The following is a 20098-nucleotide window of genomic DNA, read 5'->3' on the forward strand; positions in this document are numbered from 1 at the left end:
TCAGTGGGATGAAAGCGGTGTAATTAATGCCAGCCCAATGACACCACAAGGAGAAATAAAACAAACAGCTGGAGGTTCTGTGGACCAGCATCCAGCTCCTCCGCTCCGTTACCATTTCCACTATAAAATACTGACTCATGTTATGGGCAGGGAAGCATAAATCTATCACCAAAGAGGAGGAAAAAAGGACTGTAGAAACCCACCAAGTAAATTCTAAACTTTTGGTTCCACAGTCAAAAGCGTGCTACATCCTCTCCCCCTTTAGAGTGAAATAACCGAGTCTCCATGACATTGCATGAGCTCTAAGAGGAGTTAACCTGAGAACACAAAATGGAATTCTGCATTTCGTGTAAAGGAAACAGCCCCCAGCCGGTACAGTCACTTTTTGGGCTGGGGGCCTGACCTTACTTCCAGCGTGCATCAGAGACCTGACTCCAGGGATCTGGGGACATGGTCGAGGTTCAGCAGAATGGGCGAATGGTTCAAGTTTTGCATTTGATCATGGCATTCCTTCTTTAGCTCCAGGGGCAGATTATGCAGAAGCAGACATTTTGAACCCGATGCATTTCTAGAAGATCGGTTTTTCTTTCAGGTAATGTATTTATCCTTCCTTTGGGTCAGTGGGTCGGGTTCCTGTGCTGCGGCCTCATCCGTAGAAGGAAAATGACAGCAGCTCTTAGAACCTGCTGCTTCTGCCACGCTCTGTTCTGAGCCACCTAGAACATTTGCTGGTGCACAGTAGGTGCCCCAGAAGTCTTAGCTGTTGAAAACATCATAGGACAGTCACGCAGGTTCAAAATGCATCACCGTGTGACGTGGTGTTCGGCATATATCAGATGCCAGTAAATGCTAGTTGAGCATTCTGTGTACCTTGTTATTATTATTTTTTTTTAACTTTTATTTGTTGAGACCAAGTCTCCATCTGTTGCTCAGCCTGGAGTTCAGTGGTGTGATCTCAGTTGGCTCACTGCAACCTCTGCCTCCCAGGTTCAAGCGATTCTCCTGCCACAGCCTCCTGAGTAGCTGGGATTACAGGCGCCTGACACCACACCCAGTTAATTTTTGTATTTTTAATAGAGATGGGATTTCACCATGTTGGCCAAGCTGGTCTTGAACTCCTGACCTCAAATGAACTACCCACCTAGGCCTCTCACAGTCCTGGGATTATAGGCGTGAGTCACCACCCCTGGCTGCTGTGTACCCTTATCTTGATGGACCAATTCTGCTCTTCACCAACTGTGTCTGGGCTCAGTTCTCGCCTTCATTTTCCTTCTTCTCTGTCTTTACTGTAACATGATCACAGGCCCAGTGAGTCATGGGGCAAGGTAACATTCTTTTAACACACTGAAGCAAAGACTCATTCATGTTCCATTTAACGGATCATGGGTCCTGGTGGACAGGCTCGGTTTTTCATTCCTTTGCTTTTGATGGGAGAATAAGGAAGACTTCTTGAAGAGGTGCTGGGGAATAAGAGGTGATGTCTAGAATGCATTAGCCAGGATGCAGATGCGGGCAGCATCCCTCCATAGGCTCCTGTTCAGCAGCACCAGGGAGGATGCAGCGGGTCTAGCTTTTGTTAGTGACAGTGTGGCTTTGACTCAGGCAGGGGCTCTGAGCCTCACAGTTATGGAAGAGTAAAGAGGAGATGCTGTGAACAGAATGCAGATCGATGAGGGTACTGACCACCAGTCGAGCACTGTCTTAGTCTGGTTTTGCTGCTTATGACGGAATACCTGAAATTACGTAAACAGTAAAGAAATTTTTTTGTGTGTGGGGGGAACGGAGTCTTACTCTGTCACCCAGAAAAAGGCTGGAGTGCAGTGGCATGACCTCAGCTCACTGCAATCTCTGCCTCCTGGGTTCAAGTGATTCTCCTGCCTCAACCTCCTGAGTAGCTGGGATGACAGGTGCCTGCCACTGTGCCTGGCTAATGTTTGTGTTTTTAGTAGAGATGGGGTTTTGCCTTGTTGCCCAGGCTGGTGTCGAACTCCTGACTTGAGGTGATCCGCCCACCTCGGCCTCCCACAGTGCTGGGATTACAGGCGTGTGCCACCGTGCCTGGCCCCAATCACCTCTTAAAGGCAGTACAGTGGCTCTCAATGCTGCCACATTGGGGATTGAAGTTCAACATGAGTTTTGGAGGCGACAAACATTCAAACCAAAGCAAGCATCAAGAAAGCAAATTCCTGCTGCAGTCACACTGAAGGGCCTTCCCTAACGGCCCACCTCCATCTCCAAAGGAGTGAACTGAGCATCCCACGTGCTTGGCTTCTTGCATTACGCTCACGCTCGGCAACCGAGCCTAACTTCCCTAACTTCCAGAGTGGTGGAACTCAATCCCAAGTGGAAACTCACACTCACTCTCTCTCTCTCACACACACACACACACACACACACACACACACGCAATTGGATGGGCATGAGGAAGGCAGGCTGCAGCTGGCTCTGAAATTTCACGACTTTTTCCTCAGGCACTACACTGAAAAGACCACTCTCATCCATCCAGGTATGGGGATGTAATAGAACTCATTCGAATTGTGGTTTCAAAAGTGCACCACAGGCAGGGCACGGTGGCTCATGCCTGTAATCTCAAGACTCTGGGAGGCTGAGGCGGGTGGATCACCTGAGATCAGGAGTTCAAGACTGGCCTGGCCAACATGGTGAAACCCCTACTAATAATACAAAAATAGCCAGTTGTGGTGGCACACATCTGCAAACCCCGCTACTTGGGAGGCTGAGGTAGGAGGATCGCTTGAACCCAGGAGGCAGAGGTTGCAGTGAGCCAAGATGGCACCAAAAAAAAAGTGCACCATGATGTCGCTGGTAGATCATAAACCCACCCAGAAAGTGTCTAGGACTGTTTTCTAACACAAAGCCAGGTATGAAGAGTAGTAGATTTCTACTCATAAGGGATCCTCAAATTGCCTCCACCCAGCTCACCTTGCAAGTAAAAGGCATAACTCTTACGTGGACTTCCGGGCCAGGCACAGTGCTAAGCACTATGCTTGGATCATCTCATTTAATCAGAGACAGTGAGAGACAGCTGTTACTTCACTGCATGCACCACAGCACCTAAGGCCGCGCTGCCTGTCTGTGAATTACAGGATTCTCTACACAGAAAGGGACTGTGGCCTGAGCGGCCTGTCCCCACCAGTCCCTGTCTGCGTCTCCCTCGCTGCTGTCTGCCAGCCCAGATAGTCAAGGGATGGCTCAGGTCAGCAGATGTGAACACAAGCCACGTGTGGAGCCCATAAATCACATTCCCGGTGCATGAAGGCCTCTGTCTTTTGATGAATAATAAAACTCTCTGCACATGACGAGCCATCGTAATTGGGCACAAGTCTTCCCTTTGCCCCCTGCGGCTGCATGCGGGTGGCATCTATACGTGAAAACATTTCTTTTTTTCTTTGGCAGATATTTTCCAGTCTGTGATAGTCCAAATGTCTGGCGCTGGTGACATAAAAATGCCTTTGTCATAAGGCCTAGCACAAGCTGAAGCCTGACCTGGTAGTCAGGTAACCAGGAGCCTCTGCGTGGTGGCCTATAAAATGCCACACTGACCTGGCCTGTGGGACCTCAGCCAAATCCCTTCCTCCATCTGGGCCTCAGTTTCCCTTTTTGTAAAAGATTTCGGTGGGATGATTTCTGTAGATGGCTTTTTAAAAGACACTGATGATATAAACTGTGATTCATCCACCAGGCACGATCACTTTCATGTTATACATTTATTTAGTGTTTTAAAATCAAGTACCCTGGTGCTTGATTCTTGTTACAGCTGATTAGAGGAATAGAGGAGGAGACAGGAAATCTCCTGGCATAGGAGCTCAGATTGGAAGGCTGGTTCTCAAAAACTTGAACCTGGGGTCCCACGGGGCACCTCCACCCTTATTAGGGTGCAATGCTTGAACTTTCTCAAGGTATAGGAGTCCAAGGCCAAATGGGAAACTTGAAAGCACTAATGATGGAAATAATTTTAGAATACAAGGAAGAAGTCATTAAACATCCACAATTCACATAAAACAAAGCCAGCACATTGGCCAAAACAATCTCTCCAAAGAAGCCTGAAGACAAATGTGTTCCTAGTGTTGAAACCTTTATTAGGACAGCAGATGTAACTGGACAGAGCTGCCAGATTTTAAACACCTTTCCCTCCTTGAGCCGTGAGCATGTTGGGATAGGATTTCACTGCCATAGTGGTGCAGAACTGGGCAATTATCCAAATAGCATTCACTGCCTCATTGATCGATTGATTGATTCATTCATGCTATACATATTTACCCAGCATGGAGTCTATGCCAGGTACCACATGAAAGATCTTGCATTCCTAATCCTATCTATGAAAGTGCAGAGTTGGAGAACAGAATGCTGTGAGCACATGTCACAGGAAGGCTGGCCTCATCTGGGATTGGGCAAGGTCAGGGGAGGCCTCCCTGAAGTGACTTGAAGCTGAGGCTGAGGAATGAGCGCAGTTTTCTAGCTACAGGGTGGGGCTGAGAGCACTGAGTATTCCTTTTCTAGTGCTGCATAACAATCTTAGTGACTTTAGACAACACAATTATCATCACATGGTTTCCAAGGGGCAGGAGTCTGAGCACAGCTCAGCTGCGTCCTCTGCTCAGTCTCAAAGGCTGCAGTCAAGCTGCTGACTGGGCTGTGTTCTCATCTGGAGGCATGACTGAGGGAGAATCCTCTTCTCAGATCATCGGGATTGTTGACAGGATCCACCTCCTTGCTGTTTTATGACTGAGGGCTCTGGGTTTTTGCCTGCTGAGGGCTGGAGTCCACCATAGTTCCTGGAGACCAGCCACGTGGGCTTCTGCAACATGGCTGCATACTTCATCATGCTGCTGGGGGGACCTCTCTCTAGTCTGCTGACATCATGCCGCTGGGAGGACCTCTCTCTAGTCTGCTGACATCATGCCGCTGGGGGGACCTCTCTCTAGTCTGCTGACATCAGCTGAGGGGACCTCTCTCTAGTCTGCTGACATCATGCCGCTGGGGGGACCTCTCTCTAGTCTGCTGACATCATGCCGCTGGGGGGACCTCTCTCTAGTCTGCTGACATCAGCTGAGGGGACCTCTCTCTAGTCTGCTGAGGCACATTCTCACATAACGTAACCTAGCACAGAAGTGACATCCCCTCACCTTTGCCATATTCAGCTGGTCCTGCCCCCACTCAAGGGGAGGGGATTACATAGGCATGGACACAAGGGGATGAGAAATCATTGAGGGTTGCTTAGTGATACAGTTTGGATATGTGTCCCCACCCAAACCTCACATTAAAATGTAATCCCCATTGCTAAAGGTGAAGCCTGGTGGGAGGTGTTTGGATCACAGGGGCTGATCCCTCATGATTTGGTGCTGTCTTCACAATAGTGAGTTCTCACGAGATCTGGCTGTTAAAAGCATGTGGCACCTCCCCCTCACACTCCCTCTCTCTTGCTCCTGCTCTGGCCACGTGATGTGCCTCCTCCCCCTTCACCTTTTGCCAGGAGTGTAAGCTTCCTAAGGCCTCTCCAGAAGCTGAGCAGAGGCCAGCACCATGCTTCCTGTACAGCCTGTGGAACCATGAACCAATTAAACCTTTCTTTATAAATTACTCAGTCTCAGGTATTTCTTTATGGCAGTGTAAAAATGGCCTAATGCAATTTGTGTCTGGCAGCTGCACACAAAGGCCTGAGCGGGGTGGGCGCAGGTTGAGCTGGGGAAAGATGGTGGGTACTGAGCGGGTAGATGGAGAAGTCCAGGGATGAAGCTGAGCCACAGGCAGGCCTGGGACACACAGGGCTCCAGGAAGCAGTGGAGGGTCACAGCCACATTCATTTTAAAATAACAAATGTTTCTATGTTTAAAATCATCCTCAGAAGGGTGTACTTTCAAGAAAGTGTGAACATCAGTTGCCTCCAGGGAAGGAAACTGGGTGTCTAAGGAACAGGAGTGAGGGGGTCTTTGGTGCCTTTGGAACCATAGGAATGAATATATTGTGGTTAAGAAAGAAGTTCATTCATTCTTTAAAAAGCCATCCTTCCAGCAGCAATGTGAAGAAAGGATTGGGAAGAAACCAGGGTAGCTGCGGGGAGATGGATCAGGGTACTGAATAAAGGAAATGGATTCTCAGCAATTTAAATAAAATGGAGCACAAATGGTGTCTATGGTCAAGGTAAAAGTTTGACTCTCTCTGGTACTGAGCCCCTCCTCCAGAGTTTCCAGAACTTACTGCCTTATTTCTTAGCTTTTCTTTGCCCTACAGGGAGAGTCTGAAGATGTGGGCGCCTTCTCTTGATTGTCCCTAACAAATGGCTAATGGGTCTCCAACAGGTAGAGCCACCTCCTTTGGATAGTTCCAATACAGAGTGCTAATGTTTCTTTCTCTAATGCATTTGATGGTCACTTCAAAAAAACATTCTTCAAAGAGATTGCATTAGACCCAAAAAAAAAAAAAAAATAGAAAAAGAAGAAGAAAAAAACCCCCTTCCCTGCATTAACTACAGAATCCTGATGGGTTACGATCGTGTTATTTTTCCCTAAACACTACTCCCTGCATTCTTTTTGTGCTCTAAATTACCAATTCTAGTCCCTGTGTAGCTAAATAATAATAATTACCATATAAATGAATATGCATATGTGTCATTTTTCTCCCTAAAAGCAAGAAAGCCTGTTTATTTTGGATGAGGGTTTGTTTTGTTTTTGAACAACCAAAGCACATAATTAGAAGCCTAACCTCTTACTCTTGAAATCCTGTCTCCAGCGGGAAGAGATGAAAAGGTACTGGATGCCCCTTGAAGGTTAGAAGAAAGTTTAAAACAAATTGAAGGAGATATTTCTTTACTCTGCAGGTAACAATGGCGTGGACATGATCAGAATCACAGAACTATAAGGCTAGAAGGGATTTCCATGCTCAAGTCCAACCCCATCGTTTTATAGATTGGGAAACCGAGGCCTAAGGAAATGAAGCTCTCATCAGAGTAACATTCCCTGTGCCTTCTTGAGATGCACCCTTTGAAACAAGAACAGAGTGGCCAATAGTACAAACACCATGTTTGCATCTCAGTTCTGGGACTTCACTGTGGGATCTTCAGCAAGATCCACAACCTCTACCAGGCCTGGATTCTACATCTGTGAAATAGGGTAGACAAGAGGCCACCTCCGCAGGGCTGCTATAAGAACTGCACACAGTCCCGACTGCCGACGCTGCACTCCCAAGCAAGGGCAGTCACCCAGAATGTAATTACAGCCTCTTGCACAGTGCAAGGTGCACCTGCAACGTCATGTAGCAGAGACATGCCAGACGGCAGCTACCACCATTATCAAAGTAATCACAGTAAACACACATTATACATACTCATACAGTCGGGCTGGGTGCGGGGGCTCACACCTGTAATCCCAGCACTTTGGGAGGCCGAGGTGGGCAGATCACCTGAGGTCAGGAATTTGAGACCAGCCTGACAAACATGGAGAAACCCTGTCTCTACTAAAAATACAAAATTAGCCAGGCATGGTGGTGCACACCTGTAATCCCAGCTACTTGGGAGGCTGAGGAAGGAGAATCGCTTGAACCTGGGAGGTTGTGGTGAGCCGAGATTGCGCCATTGCACTCCAGCCTGGGCAACAAGAGTGAAACTCTGTCTCAAAAATAAATAAATAAAATAAAAATAAATACTCATATAGTCAATATGTTATTTATAATACAATATAATCACATATAGTGTAATGCAACTAATAATGACATCAATTATAATTAAGACTTTAATTTATGACACTAATAATAGATATCATCATCATTTTTGTGATGGTGACTTGGGATGCATGGTTCTGCACTCTGTCCGCACTGCAGATGCTCTATGCAAAGAGGTTACGCAGACCAAGCTTTTAAATAAGCTCAGGAAGAATTCACAGAAGTTAAATGTGTATTTAAAAAACTATTCTAGGCTGGGCGTGGTGGCTCACACCTATAATCCTAGCTACTCAGGAGGCTGAGGCAGGAGAATTGCTTGAACCTGGGAGGTGGAGGCTGCAGTGAGCTGAGATCATGCCACTGAACTCCAGACTGGGCGACAGAGCAAGATTCCATCTCCGAAAGAAAGAAAAGAAAAGAAAAGAAAAGAAAAGAAAGAAGGAAAGAAGGAAGGAAAGAAGGAAGGAAAGAAGGAAGGAAAGAAGGAAAGAAAGAAGGAAAGAAAGAAAGAAAGAAAGAAAGAAAGAAAGAAAGAAAGAAAGACTATTCTAGATCACTGAGGGAATGTTTGGGCTGTCCAGTTGCAATCACAGAGGGAACCACCATATTTTCCCCAGAAACCATCACTCAGTGATGTAGAGGTTTTTGTTTTTTTTTTTGAGACAGAGTTTTGCTCTTGTTACCCAGGCTGGAGTGCAATGGTGCAATCTCGGCTCACCGCAACCTCCGCCTCCTGGGTTCAGGCAATTCTCCTGCCTCAGCCTTCTGAGTAGCTGGGATTACAGGCAGGCGCCACCATGCCCAGCTAATTTTTTGTATTTTTAGTAGAGACGGGGTTTCACCATGTTGACCAGGATGGTCTCGATCTCTTGACCTCGTGATCCACCCGCCTCGGCCTCCCAAAGTGCTGGGATTACAGGCGTGAGCCACCGCGCCCGGCCCACGTAGAGGTTTTTTTTAACAATTACAGGAACAAACCTGTCCAGGCCAGCTGGATCCTGTGTGTAAACAGTGCAGCCTTCTTAGATTCTGGAGTGGGGAAAGAAGGCCAGCGCGGCTTCAAGGGGGCGTATGTAGCCAGTGGGATGCACAGATGATCACTGACAGCCACCCTGAGGCCCTGCATCTCTGGATTCTAAATTTCCACCTAGGATCCAGAATGCTTGCCCACCAGAAACATTTCCATTGGAATGCTATAACTTGTAAAAATTACTTAACGTGAAATAGTACTGTTTCATATGTTTTGAGGTTGGAAGGGAGAGAGACTCAAAGGTTGCTCAGTGGTGTCAACACCCACCCTGGGCCTTCTGGAATGGTTGTGTGGGGTGGAAGGGACAGAGGGGCCCACAGACACCTTGGCCCCATGCCAAGCCTCTCTTTCTGCTGTGAAGTTCAGCTCTTCCTCTAGCAGACATGACACCTTTGCCTGTTTATCTGGTTTGTTATCTGTCTCTCCATGACTAGAACTTTTGTTTCTTGAGAGCAAGATGTTTAATTCTCTTGTTCACTGCTTTGACCCCCGTGCTTAGCAAAGTGATTTGTTGCATAAGAGAACAGATGAATGAATGAATGAATGAATGAATGAATAACTTTTTGGAAATATAGGCTGGGGACCCAGGTACACTAACAAATCGTGACAAGGTTTCTGGTCCTGACACTAGTAGAGGAACGTATCAGGTTGCATGGAGACACATGGGAGCCTGTAAATGGCACAAAACATGGCAGGGAGTAGACAGGCTTTGCCCAGCCTTGGAGCTTCCGTCCTGGGCTACACAGCATGGCCCTAGAGCCCCTGGGTGAGAGGGCTGGCCCTGTGCACCACATGCCTGGGTCCACCCTGCCCAGCCCTGCCACTTCCCACTGTGTGGCTCTGGGCATGCCTGAGGCCCTGCAGCTATAAAATGGGTACAATAATAGTAACACTGACCATGTAGGGTCCTGTGAGGCTGGAGAAACTGCTGGGCATAGTGCCTGGTGCAAGGCTCAGACGCATGCTCAGTTCAGGTCTCTGGCTTTTCCCAGGGCAAGATGGAGGGCTGGAGCAGAGGCTCTGCCTGCCTGCCCTCCTGCCTGCCTGCACCCCAGAGACTTCTGCCTTCCAGTGGTGAGTGGGCCAGCTCCCAGCTTCTGCTGCACCAAGGCAGCTGGTCGAAACAAACACTCTCGACCAGCAGAGAAGGCCGGGAGAAGAATGGCCTGGACACAGCAGCTCCTGCTCAAGTTCCTGGATCGCAGGTGGTTTGGGGATCATGGCACCTTAAAAGGAAATCTGAAACAGAAAAGACGGATCTTCTACACCCAGGCATGGGGAAGTCCTGCTGCCTTTGCTGACTGAGACCGTGAGGAGCCGTCTCCGCTGGGCCTTTTGTTTGGCAGGGGTGGTGACTGTGGCTCATGAGTAGGCCACATTTTTTAGGTGCCTGTTATTCCTGAGGATAGGAACTACACAATTCTCCTTCCTATGTGCTTAGAGCAAATGCTCATCACACTGAGAGTCCTGGTTCCAGGAACTCTTGGCGTATTGAATTTGAAACACCACCTGATGGGCAAGACCCTATCCAGCTGTGTTTTCACAGGCAGCCCCCACCCCTGCTGAGGAGGTCCAGTCCTGGCAACTCAGGTACACTTAAGCCAAAGGAGTCCCACCCCTCTACATTTGACGAAATGCAATGAGTAGCTATCATGATGAAAAAGAGAAAACAGCTTAGCTTTAAAAATCAAAGAGGGCCAGGCATGGTGGCTCATGCCTATAATCCCAGGATTTTCAGAGGCCAAGGCACGTGGATCACACAAGCCCAGGGTTTTGAGACAAGCCTGGGCAACATGGTGAGACCCTGACTCTACAAAACGTACAAAAATTAGCCAGGCATGGGGGTGCACACCTGTGGTCCCAGCTACTCAGTAAGCTGAGGCAGGAGGATCACTTTAGCCCAGTTCAAGATCAGCCTAGGCAACATTGGGAGGCCACGTCTCTACAAAAAATAAAAATGAAAAATAGACAGGCATGGTGGTATGTGCCTGTAGTCCCAGCTACTTAGGAAGTTGAGGTGGGAGCATCGCTTGACCCCAGGAGGTTGAGGCTGCAGCGAGCTGCGACTGTGCCGCTGCACTGTGGCCTGGGCGACAGAGCAATACCCTGTCTCAAAAAAATAAAATAAAAAATAAAACATTGAAGAAAGGAAGACTCTCTTGAATGCTTCCAGCCTGGTGATCTGCTATGCAAGAGTCTAATCCAACTTGGCAAACACATAAGAAATTACAGATGAAGGCACACAGCATTTTGTATGGGAGAATGCTGGCCCATTTCCAGTTACTCAGGCCACCTTTCCCTCCCCTTTAATGCTCTGCCAAAAGATTATTTGGTGCTTCCCAGATAAAAGAGGTGGGAAAGCTTTAAAATAGTGACCGCCTGATGGGTCAGTTTTAGGAAAAGTTGCCGTGAGGTTGGTCTAACTCTCTGAGTTAAGAGTGTGAAGTTGGGGTGAGGGGCTGGGTGTCTTTGTCCCTGCCTCATGCTGGCTGCCATTCCCTCCAGTCTAAGATGACCCCTCCATGGTCCACTCCAGTCCCCTTTACTAGACGCCTCCATAATAACTTGACTCTTCTGGCCCTGGTTTTTCTTCACACGTTGTGGTCTCCATCACAACACTTCTCACCATCTGCCTTGCCTTGGTCATGTCCGGCTCTGCCTCCAATTGCAGATGGTAAGCCCGAGGCAGGCAAGACCATCCTGCTAGAAGTGGAGGGTGCTGAGGAAGAGGGTCTGGGGTTTGGGGAAGGGTCCTGGCAGTGAAAACAAGGCAGAGCCTGCAGTTGGCACTCAGCTGGACAGGCAGAATCAAGTCACGGGGCTTGGAAGTTGGGTGACTGGGAGGGAACTTAGTTAAAATGAAAGTCTATGGTGAAGCTGGCCTTTCTTCTAACACTCCTGGAAGGTGGAAGTTTGCTCTTTATTGAGAGCTCAAGAGAAAGGGCAGAAATGTTTTCATGATCAATGTGAAAGTGTTACTTAGAACAGGGGCAAGCTACAGCCCTCTGGGCCAAATCTGGCCTGCTGCCTGGTTCTAAGATAAAAGTCTTACTAGAGCACAGCCATGCCCTTTGGTGTCTGTGTTGCGTCCAGCTGCCTGAGCATTACATCAGAGCTGAGTCGTTGTTGTAAGGCCAGTCGCCTCGCCGGGAGCTCGGACACGCCTACCCCCCTCCCCGCCTAGAAACCACATCACCACTCCACGCCCACTTCTGCACTCAGCACGCAAATCTGTAGCTCTGCACTCAGCACCTAGCCCGCCATTAAACTCCCCTATGCCCACTCTGCACTCAGCACGCAAATCTGCACTCAACACTAGCCTCTGCACTCAGCACCTAGCCAACCGCTGAAAAACCCCACCAAAATTTAAAAGAAGCCCCGCCAGAACCTGCCCAATAGCATTTTGCCCTGTCCAGGTCCCACTCCCCCCGGGGCAGCCCACTCACCGGAAATCCCGCCTACCTGCCAATAGCAGCTGGCCCTGTCCACGTCCTGCTTCCCCACAACCAATCAGAACGCCTGCACTCCCTATAAAACCCCACGCCCAAGAGAAGTCAAGCGCAACTTCTCCGGCCCCTCCTGTCAGACTGCAGAACCTCGCCCAGGAGCCGATTAAATTTCTTTATTTCAATAACTGGCCTCAGTTGCCTCATTCAAACCTCAGTTGCTTCATTTAAACCTTACAGTTGTGATAGAGGCCGTATAGCCTGCAAAGCCTAACAAGTGTCTCTCTGGCCTTTTCAGAAAACATGTCTCCACCCCTGATTTAGAACAGCTCTGGGCTCTGGGTATCTGCCTACATCTGGGCAGAGGACCATCTGCTCACAGTGAACAATTTGAGGTCAGATGTAAACACACTGTTTAGAGCCAGTGTTCAGCCCAGCCTGCAGCGTGTTGGGATACAGATCCCACAGCTGAAGCCCAGGCAGAACAAGCTCATGGGAACTGCTGGAAAGATTCCTGGGTACTGCTTCAGATTTGGGGCTTTCCACTGCAACCTCCTCCTCCCAGGTTCAAGCGATTCTCCTGCCTCAGCCTCCTAAGTAGCTGGGATTACAGGTGCATGCCACCATGCCCAGCAAATTCTTTATATATTTAGTAAAGACAGGGTTTCGCCATGTTGGCCAGGCTGGTCTTGAACTCCTGGGCTTAAGCGATCCTCTTGCCTCAGCCTCCCAAAGTGTTGGGATTACAGGCATGAGCCACTGCGTTCAACCCTAATATATATATTTTTTGAGACAGAGTCTCACTCTGTTGCCCAGGCTAGAGTGCAGTGGCGTGATGTCAGCTCACTGCAACCTCTACCTCCTGGGTTCAAGCAATTCTCCCGCCTCAGCCTCCCAAGTAGATGGGATTACAGGTGCATGCCACCACACCCGGCTAATTTTTTTTATTTGAGACAGAGTCTTGCTATGTTGCCCAGGCTGGAGTGCAATGGTGCAATCTCGGCTCACTGCAACCTCTGCCTCCCAGGTTCAAGTCATTCTCCCTGCCTCAGCCTCCTGAGTAGCTGGGATTACAGGCGCACGCCACCATGCCCAGCTAATTTTTTTATTTTTAGTAAAGACAGGGTTTCGCCATGTAGGCTAGACTAGTCTCAAACTCCTGACCTCAGGTGATCTGCCCGCCTCGGCCTCCCAAAGTGCTGGGATTACAGGTGTGAGCCACCACGCCCAGCCAATTTTTTGTATTTTTAGTAGAGATAGGATTTTGCCATGTTGGCCAGGCTGGTCTAGAATTCCTGGTTTCAAGCAATCCTCCTGCCTTGGCTTCCCAAAGTGCTAGGATTACAAGTGTGAGCCACCATGTCCAGCCTGGCTCTAATACATTTTTAACTGACAGACAGATGGAGAGAGAGAAAGTGTATGTGCATATTTTTTTTAAAAAAAGGACACAAGTTCTGATGCTGGGATACATGAAACGTGCACCACCCCCCTTGTCACCCCCAGTGAAGGTAGCTGTAATACATGCATGAAACACATGGGGCAGCTCTGAGGACTCAAAAAGTTATCCAGTAGTAGGCAAGTTGGGGGAAAAGACTAGAATTCTAAATACCACCAAACCAGTATCTCCTGGGCTGGTCTTAAGGCAACTTGAAGCCTGAAAGTGGACACCAGATGGGAGAATAGGGAGCTAGGAGGAAGTGGGAAAGGGTCTGCTAACACTTGCAGCGGGGAGAGTTCTGGAGAGTTTTTCTTTTCTCTGTTTTCTCACACTCGCCTCCAGGCAGTCCTGCTGTGGCCCTGGTGAACAGCTGTGTCAAAGGGGCTGCAGGTGCCTGAAACGCTGAAAGAGGGGACCCTTATCTGGTCCCAAGAGAACAGGCAAAGCCCTGTCAATCCTTCCTCTCTCTGTCCTCCCACCACTTGACCCTGGTCATGGGTCCAGTCACAGGAAGTGAGTGGCGGAACAGGATAAATAAGAGACCAAAAGACTAAAAAGAGGAGCACCAGGGAACTGGTGGTTACTGGGAGATGCCAGAGCGGGGAATTCAGGGAAGCACGTAAACACAGGCTTGATGAGATCAAAGGCTCATCCCTAAGCTGCGCACACGTGGGCCTGGCCCTAAACAGCATTCCAGAGACACCGAGACGTGAACTGTGGCCCAGCTCACCGCCAAGTCCCCAGGTGCCCCTGGGTGATGCACACGCAGCACAGAGCTGCACGGTCACTGCACGGCGCTGCAGAGGTGCCGAACACAGGACTGACACCAAAACCACAGCCTGAGAAGCCTGGTTGGAACGTGCAGCCTGAACCCAACTGAATCAATCATCTGCTAAGACAAAAATAATGACATTTACAAGACCCAGAGCCTCATAACAATATTTAAAATGTTCAGGATACAAAATTACTTAGTGCAGGGAGAACCAGGAACCTCTCTACTCACATGAGAGCAGACACAGACGTCACCACTGCATAACTCAGATGCTGGAATTAGCGGATGAAGACTTGAAAGCGGCTATTACAAGAAAGTTCCAACTGGTGAACACATGGAAAGATGAAGTCTCAGCACAGACACAGAAGGCAGAAAGAACCGACGCAATTGAAAACACACAGGACCAGCTCGACAGTGGAATGAAACCACAAGGGAAGATTCAGTCAACCTGAAGATACTTCAATATAAATTATCACATCTCATTGACAGAGAGAAAAAAAGAAAGGGACTAGCTGTGGTGGTTCATGCCTATAATCCCAGCACTTTGGGACACCAAGGTGGGCAGATCACTTGAGGTCAGGAATTCCAGACCAGCCTGGCCAATATGGTGAAACCTCGTCTCTATTAAGAATACAAAAATTAGCTAGGCACGGTGGGTGTATGCCTGTAATGCCAGCTAATGGGGAAGCTGAGGCATTAGAATCTTTTGAACTCGGGAGACGGAGGTTGCAGTGAGTTGAGATCACGCCACTGCACTCCAGCCTGGGTGACAGAGTGAGACTGTATCTCAAAAAAAAAGAGGGCCAGGTGCGGTGGCTCATGCCTATAATCCCAGTACTCTGGGAGGCCAAGTGGGCAGATCACGAGGTCAGGAGTTCAAGGCCAGCCTGGCCAGCATGGTGAAACCTCGTCTCTACTAAAAATACAAAAATCAGTTGGGCATGGTGGCGTGTGCCTGTAGTCCCACCTACTCGAGGGGCGGAGACAGGAGAACTGCTTGAACCCAGGAGGAGGAGGTTGCAGTGAGCCGAGATGGCACCACTGCACTCCGGTGTAGCGACAGAGCAAGACTCCATCTCAAAAAACAAGACTCCATCTCAAAAAAAAAAAAAAAAGGAAAGAAAAAATGATAAGAAAAAAAGATTGGAGCCTCAGGGACCTGTGGGCCAACAGCAAAAGGGCTAACGCTTATGTCACTGGAGTTGCAGGAGAGGAGAAGTAACATGATGCAGGAAGCTACGTGAAGAAATAAAGGCTAACAACTTCGCCAGTTTGGAGGGAAACACAAACCTATAAATTCAGGAGCTCAGCAAACACCAAAAAGAATAAGCCCAAAGAATTCATGCCAGACATATCATAATTACACCAGAGAAAACTAAAAACAAAGAAAAAGTCTTGAAAGTAGTCAGAAAAAAAGATGATGCATTATTTAGAAAAGAATTTGAATGACTGTGGATTTTTCATCAGAAACCACAGTGGTCAAAAGTAAGTGGAGGCTGGGTGTGGTGGCTCACGCCTGTAACCTCAGCACACTGGGAGGCCAAGTGGGAGGACTGCTTGAGATCAGGAGTTGGAGACCAGCCTGAGCAACAGAGGGAAACCCAGTCTCTACAAAAAATTAGCTGGGCGTGGTGGCACATACCTGTGGTTCCAGCTACTGGGGAGGCTGAGGCGAGATGAGCCCTGGAGCCCAGAAGGTCAATATTGCAATGAGTAGTGATCGCATCACTGCACTCCAGCCTGGGCACCAGAGCGAGACTCTGCCTCAAAAAAAAAAGGGAAGTGGAGTGCTAGCTTTGGCAAGCACATATACTAAAATTAGAACAATACAGAGCATATTAGCATGGCCCCTTAAAAATTACAAAAAAAGAAAAAACAGTAAGTGACACATTTGTCAAGTGCTCAAAGAAAAAACTGTTAACATAGAACTCTAACTCAGAATAAATATAGTAGCCTAGGAGTTTGATACCAGCCTGGGCAACAGAAACTCTATCTCTACAAAAAGTACAAAAATTAACTGGGTGTGGTGATGTGTGCCTGTAGTCCCAGTGACTCAGGAGGTTGAGTCAGGAGGATCACTTGAGCCTGGAAGGTTGAGGCTACAGTGAGCTGTGATCATGCCGCTGCACTCCAACCTGGGTGACAGAGTGAGACCTGTCTCAAACATACATTCATTCATTCATTCATTCATTCATTCATACGTACACACGTGCATAAAATAGAATAAAAAAGGAGAGAAATGACACTACCCGACAGGGCTCCTTTGGGGACACACGAGTTGGTGTGCGGCGCCCATCAGTACCCAGTAGACGGGTGCTATGCTGCTATCCTCCTGAGCCCTCCCCTGCCCTCTCCACCCTCCTCGTGCCCCAGGAGGCTGACTTCAGTGGACTGCTCACCTGGATTCCTGCCCTTTGGCTTCCCTGGGTCTGGCAGGAGATCAAAGGATGGGAGGTGAGAGAGTCTGGGGCACCCCTACTTCTGCCTCCTGCCACTGCCAGTCCCTGGTGCCTCACCATCACTTCTTGGTTGCCTTAACCCTCCCATGCTTCTGCAATGGTCCTGTCATTAAATGCTTTCCTGTGACCCCTCTGGGTGGGCCGGCTCTTTTCTATGGGAACCCTGACTGATACAATGAATTCCACACTGTTCCTTTTCCTTTGACAAAAGGGAAATCTATGTCTGCAGACTGGCCTTCGCGGAGCTCCTGTTTGCCAGCCTTACCTCCTCCTATGCCTCTGGTCATCTCTGGTCTTGGAAATGAACACACGCCCTTCACCATCCCCTTTATCTTGGCACCGAAAACCCCAGCTCACTGGAGTCTTACCCGCTTGACGCAATCCTCTTTAGCCAGGCGTTCCTGAATCAGTTGGATGAGCAGTGCGCTGGGAACTGCCTGAAGGAAAAAGGACACACAGAATGACGGCCAGGGCATCCTGCAGCTTAGGACACAGACTGGCACACAACCCTGACCAACACCCTGGCCTCTGCAAAGCCCCGACCACCCTCGGGCCCACCCTTCCTCCGCCTTCTTCCAGCCGCACTCACTTCCTTGAACTCTCTTCTCCCCGCAGCATCTTTGAGGGCCTCCCTCACACGTGTACTCACCTTATCCTGTGCCCAGGCCCCACCATGCCCTCGCCCACCTCCACCTGGGTAACTCCAGGGTTCCCTCAGAGCCTCAGCCCCAAGTGCCAGCCCGCAGGAAGCCCTGCCGGATCCTCCCAGGCCAGGCTGGTACTACTTCCCACGCTCCAACATCCTGGATGGGGAACTCTGTCACCGCACTAACCCCCATACATTCTAATGGCCTGCCCACGTGTCTATGTCCCCAGTAAGTTGTGAAGTTCTTCTTCACAACTGAAGGAAAGGGGCAGTGTCTTACTGACTTTGGACCCCAGACAGTGGCAGGTGGGAGGGGACGGGCTCCAAGACTCAGCAGAGGTGAGTGTGTCCATCTCCTTCCAAGTACAAGGTCAGTGACCTCACGTTGGTAACAAAATTGGCCACAGTAGGAATGTTTACACCACAGAAATGTCAAAGGCTACAAATAAGTCCCCTGCCCCCGCCCCCAGCGCTGGTTGTTAAATATTGACCAGCAGACCACTGCCCCAGCACCAAATGGTGTCAAGTTTTAGGATGCCCTGCTAACTGATGAACTAATGAAACTTCAAACCTCCTTAATTCATTCCAGTCATGACGTTTGTTGAGCACATGCTATGTGCCAGGCACTAGGCCAAGCATTCCATTCTTTGCATTTTGTAACAACTCTGTTAGCCCTTTTCACAGAGGAAGAAGCTGAGCCTCAGAAAGGTGAAGCCGCTTCCCCAGGGTCCTCCACACACTCCCTTCTCTGCAGAGGACCAGGGAGGGAGCAGCTCTTCTGAGGGGACTCGCTGACGCCTGGCCCGTGCCCTTCCTGGTATATACACCAGGGGCCAAAAATCTCCCCTATGCCCACCCACATCTCTGAAAAAGGACATGGGAAGCAGAAATACATTCCAATCAGGAAGGTTCATTGCTGGGAGCGGGTGCTTCCTGGCGCAGCCTTTCTTACACAGAGCAGACTCAGCCTTGGCATCAGGGCTCACCCCCTACCTCTGCCCAGGGCAGGCTCTCTGCTCCTGGCGGCTGTGATCCAGCCAGCTGGGCAACCCTGGGCAATGCCTTGACCTCCTTAGACCTCACACACTTCACCAGTAGAAATCAGTAATGAGACTGCAGGTGTGGCTTTTAATTTTCCATACACTCCACTTACAGTAACACGGGCTCCCAAAGTTCCTTTGAGGAGTCGCCCTCTTGCCCTTCTGCCTGTATGGTCTGGGTATGTTCAACTCCATCCTCAGATCCACAAGACGGCCCTGACTGGTCCAAGCCAATTCGCATATCCCATTCCTGGCCACTGTGACTGATTCAGAGGCTACCTGGGACCCAGTCCAAGCCAGTGAAAGTCAGGCCCAGGACATCAATGCAGTCATTAGTAGCATGAATCCCTGCTTTCCACCAGATCAGAAGCTGAGAAAATGTAAGAGCAGGAGCTGCAGCAGCCACTTCGTGGGCATGAGGGGTGTGTAACGGAATGAAACCAGCACAAAGTGAAAGAGAGAAACAAGACTCAGTGGCAGAACGACTTTTCCAGGGATGTAGAATTGGAAGAAAAACGAGCAGAGAGTGAGAGAATGAGGGAGGGGGAACCTCTGCTGGGGAACTGGATGAATGTGTTGGTTTGAAAGTTATGGGGCCACCATGTTTCCACAAGGTAGACAGCCAAAGTCAAGACTGAAAGCAAGAAGGACGGAGAGAATGAATGAATGAATGAATGAATGAACGAATGGTGCACAGTTCCTCTTTAAAGTTTCCTTTCTTGTTAAAGAATAAGTGTGCTAATAACTTTGTTAAGCCCCATCCTATGTAGCTGTGAGACATGCCGTGCTTACAGGCACGTAGTACATTCTGTGTCCTTGTGCTTTAACCAAGGTATCTGTGCTGGACGTGCTCACAGCATGTCCCAGCTCTCCATTGCTTTTACCTGTTTAAAAAGTTTTAAGTTGTTAGCCAATTGGGTTTAGTTTAAATTGTGAGGTCTGGCTCCAGCCAACGGAGATCAGACACAGCAGTGAGGACGACCCCACATGCGTAAGGGATAAATGTGTGTGTTTTCCTTTGTTCATTGTACTCTCCTGACGAGATGGCTAGTGAGGGTGCCCTTCCTGCAGTCCAGGAAGTAAAAGTTGCGTTGCTGAAAGATCTTTTGTCTCCATGCTAATTTTTCTTTGTGGCATCAAACATCTGTTTCCAACAACAGAGAAAAAAGACCAGAGGGGCTAGCTGGCATCCAGTCCCTGGCTCCAGCATCTGCTGAGATAGCCCTGTGTCTTTATCATATCACCCCACCCCCCTCCTTTCTTCCCTAAGCCAGTGGTTCTCAACTTGATTGTGGAACAGAATGCTGGCAGAGCTTCTTAAAACACAAATTGCTGGGCCCCACCCCAGGACCTCTGATTCAGTAGCTCTGGGATAGAGCTGGGAATGTGCATTTCTAGCAAGTTTTCAAGTGATGCAGATGCTGCTGGTCAGGGCATCACACCTGGATAACCACTGGCATAAGCCCACCCACACAGGGCCCCCGAGGTCTGGGGGAAGCTGCTAGAGAGCAAGGGTATCTTTCTGCCAGTGCCCGTTTCCCCTAGGTCTCCAGGGGGGCTTCCCCAGGCTGGTGAGGGAGGGGGTGGGCAGGA

The 20098-nt window shown here is 49.1% G+C and overlaps 1 protein-coding gene and 1 non-coding gene across 3 annotated transcripts in view; one reads left to right on the plus strand and one right to left on the minus strand.

Moving 5' to 3' along the window:
- Positions 1–20098, minus strand: part of AK8 (adenylate kinase 8) — a 159085-nt gene that overhangs the window by 118591 nt on the left and 20396 nt on the right. For both annotated transcript variants that reach the window (XM_064371761.1, XM_021674102.2), the window contains exon 5: positions 17188–17256. In XM_064371761.1, coding sequence (XP_064227831.1) covers positions 17188–17256 — 69 coding nt within the window. The remainder of the gene's footprint in view (positions 1–17187; positions 17257–20098) is intronic.
- On the plus strand, positions 16148–16255 carry LOC135272975 (U6 spliceosomal RNA). Its single transcript, XR_010340870.1, has one exon. It is a non-coding gene; the product is annotated as a U6 spliceosomal RNA (small nuclear RNA).

The sequence above is a fragment of the Aotus nancymaae genome, unplaced genomic scaffold, assembly GCF_030222135.1.
Source record: "Aotus nancymaae isolate 86718 unplaced genomic scaffold, 86718_ANA_hifiasm-v0.15.2.pri h1tg000158l, whole genome shotgun sequence".
In the NCBI taxonomy this organism is placed as follows: domain Eukaryota; kingdom Metazoa; phylum Chordata; class Mammalia; order Primates; family Aotidae; genus Aotus; species Aotus nancymaae.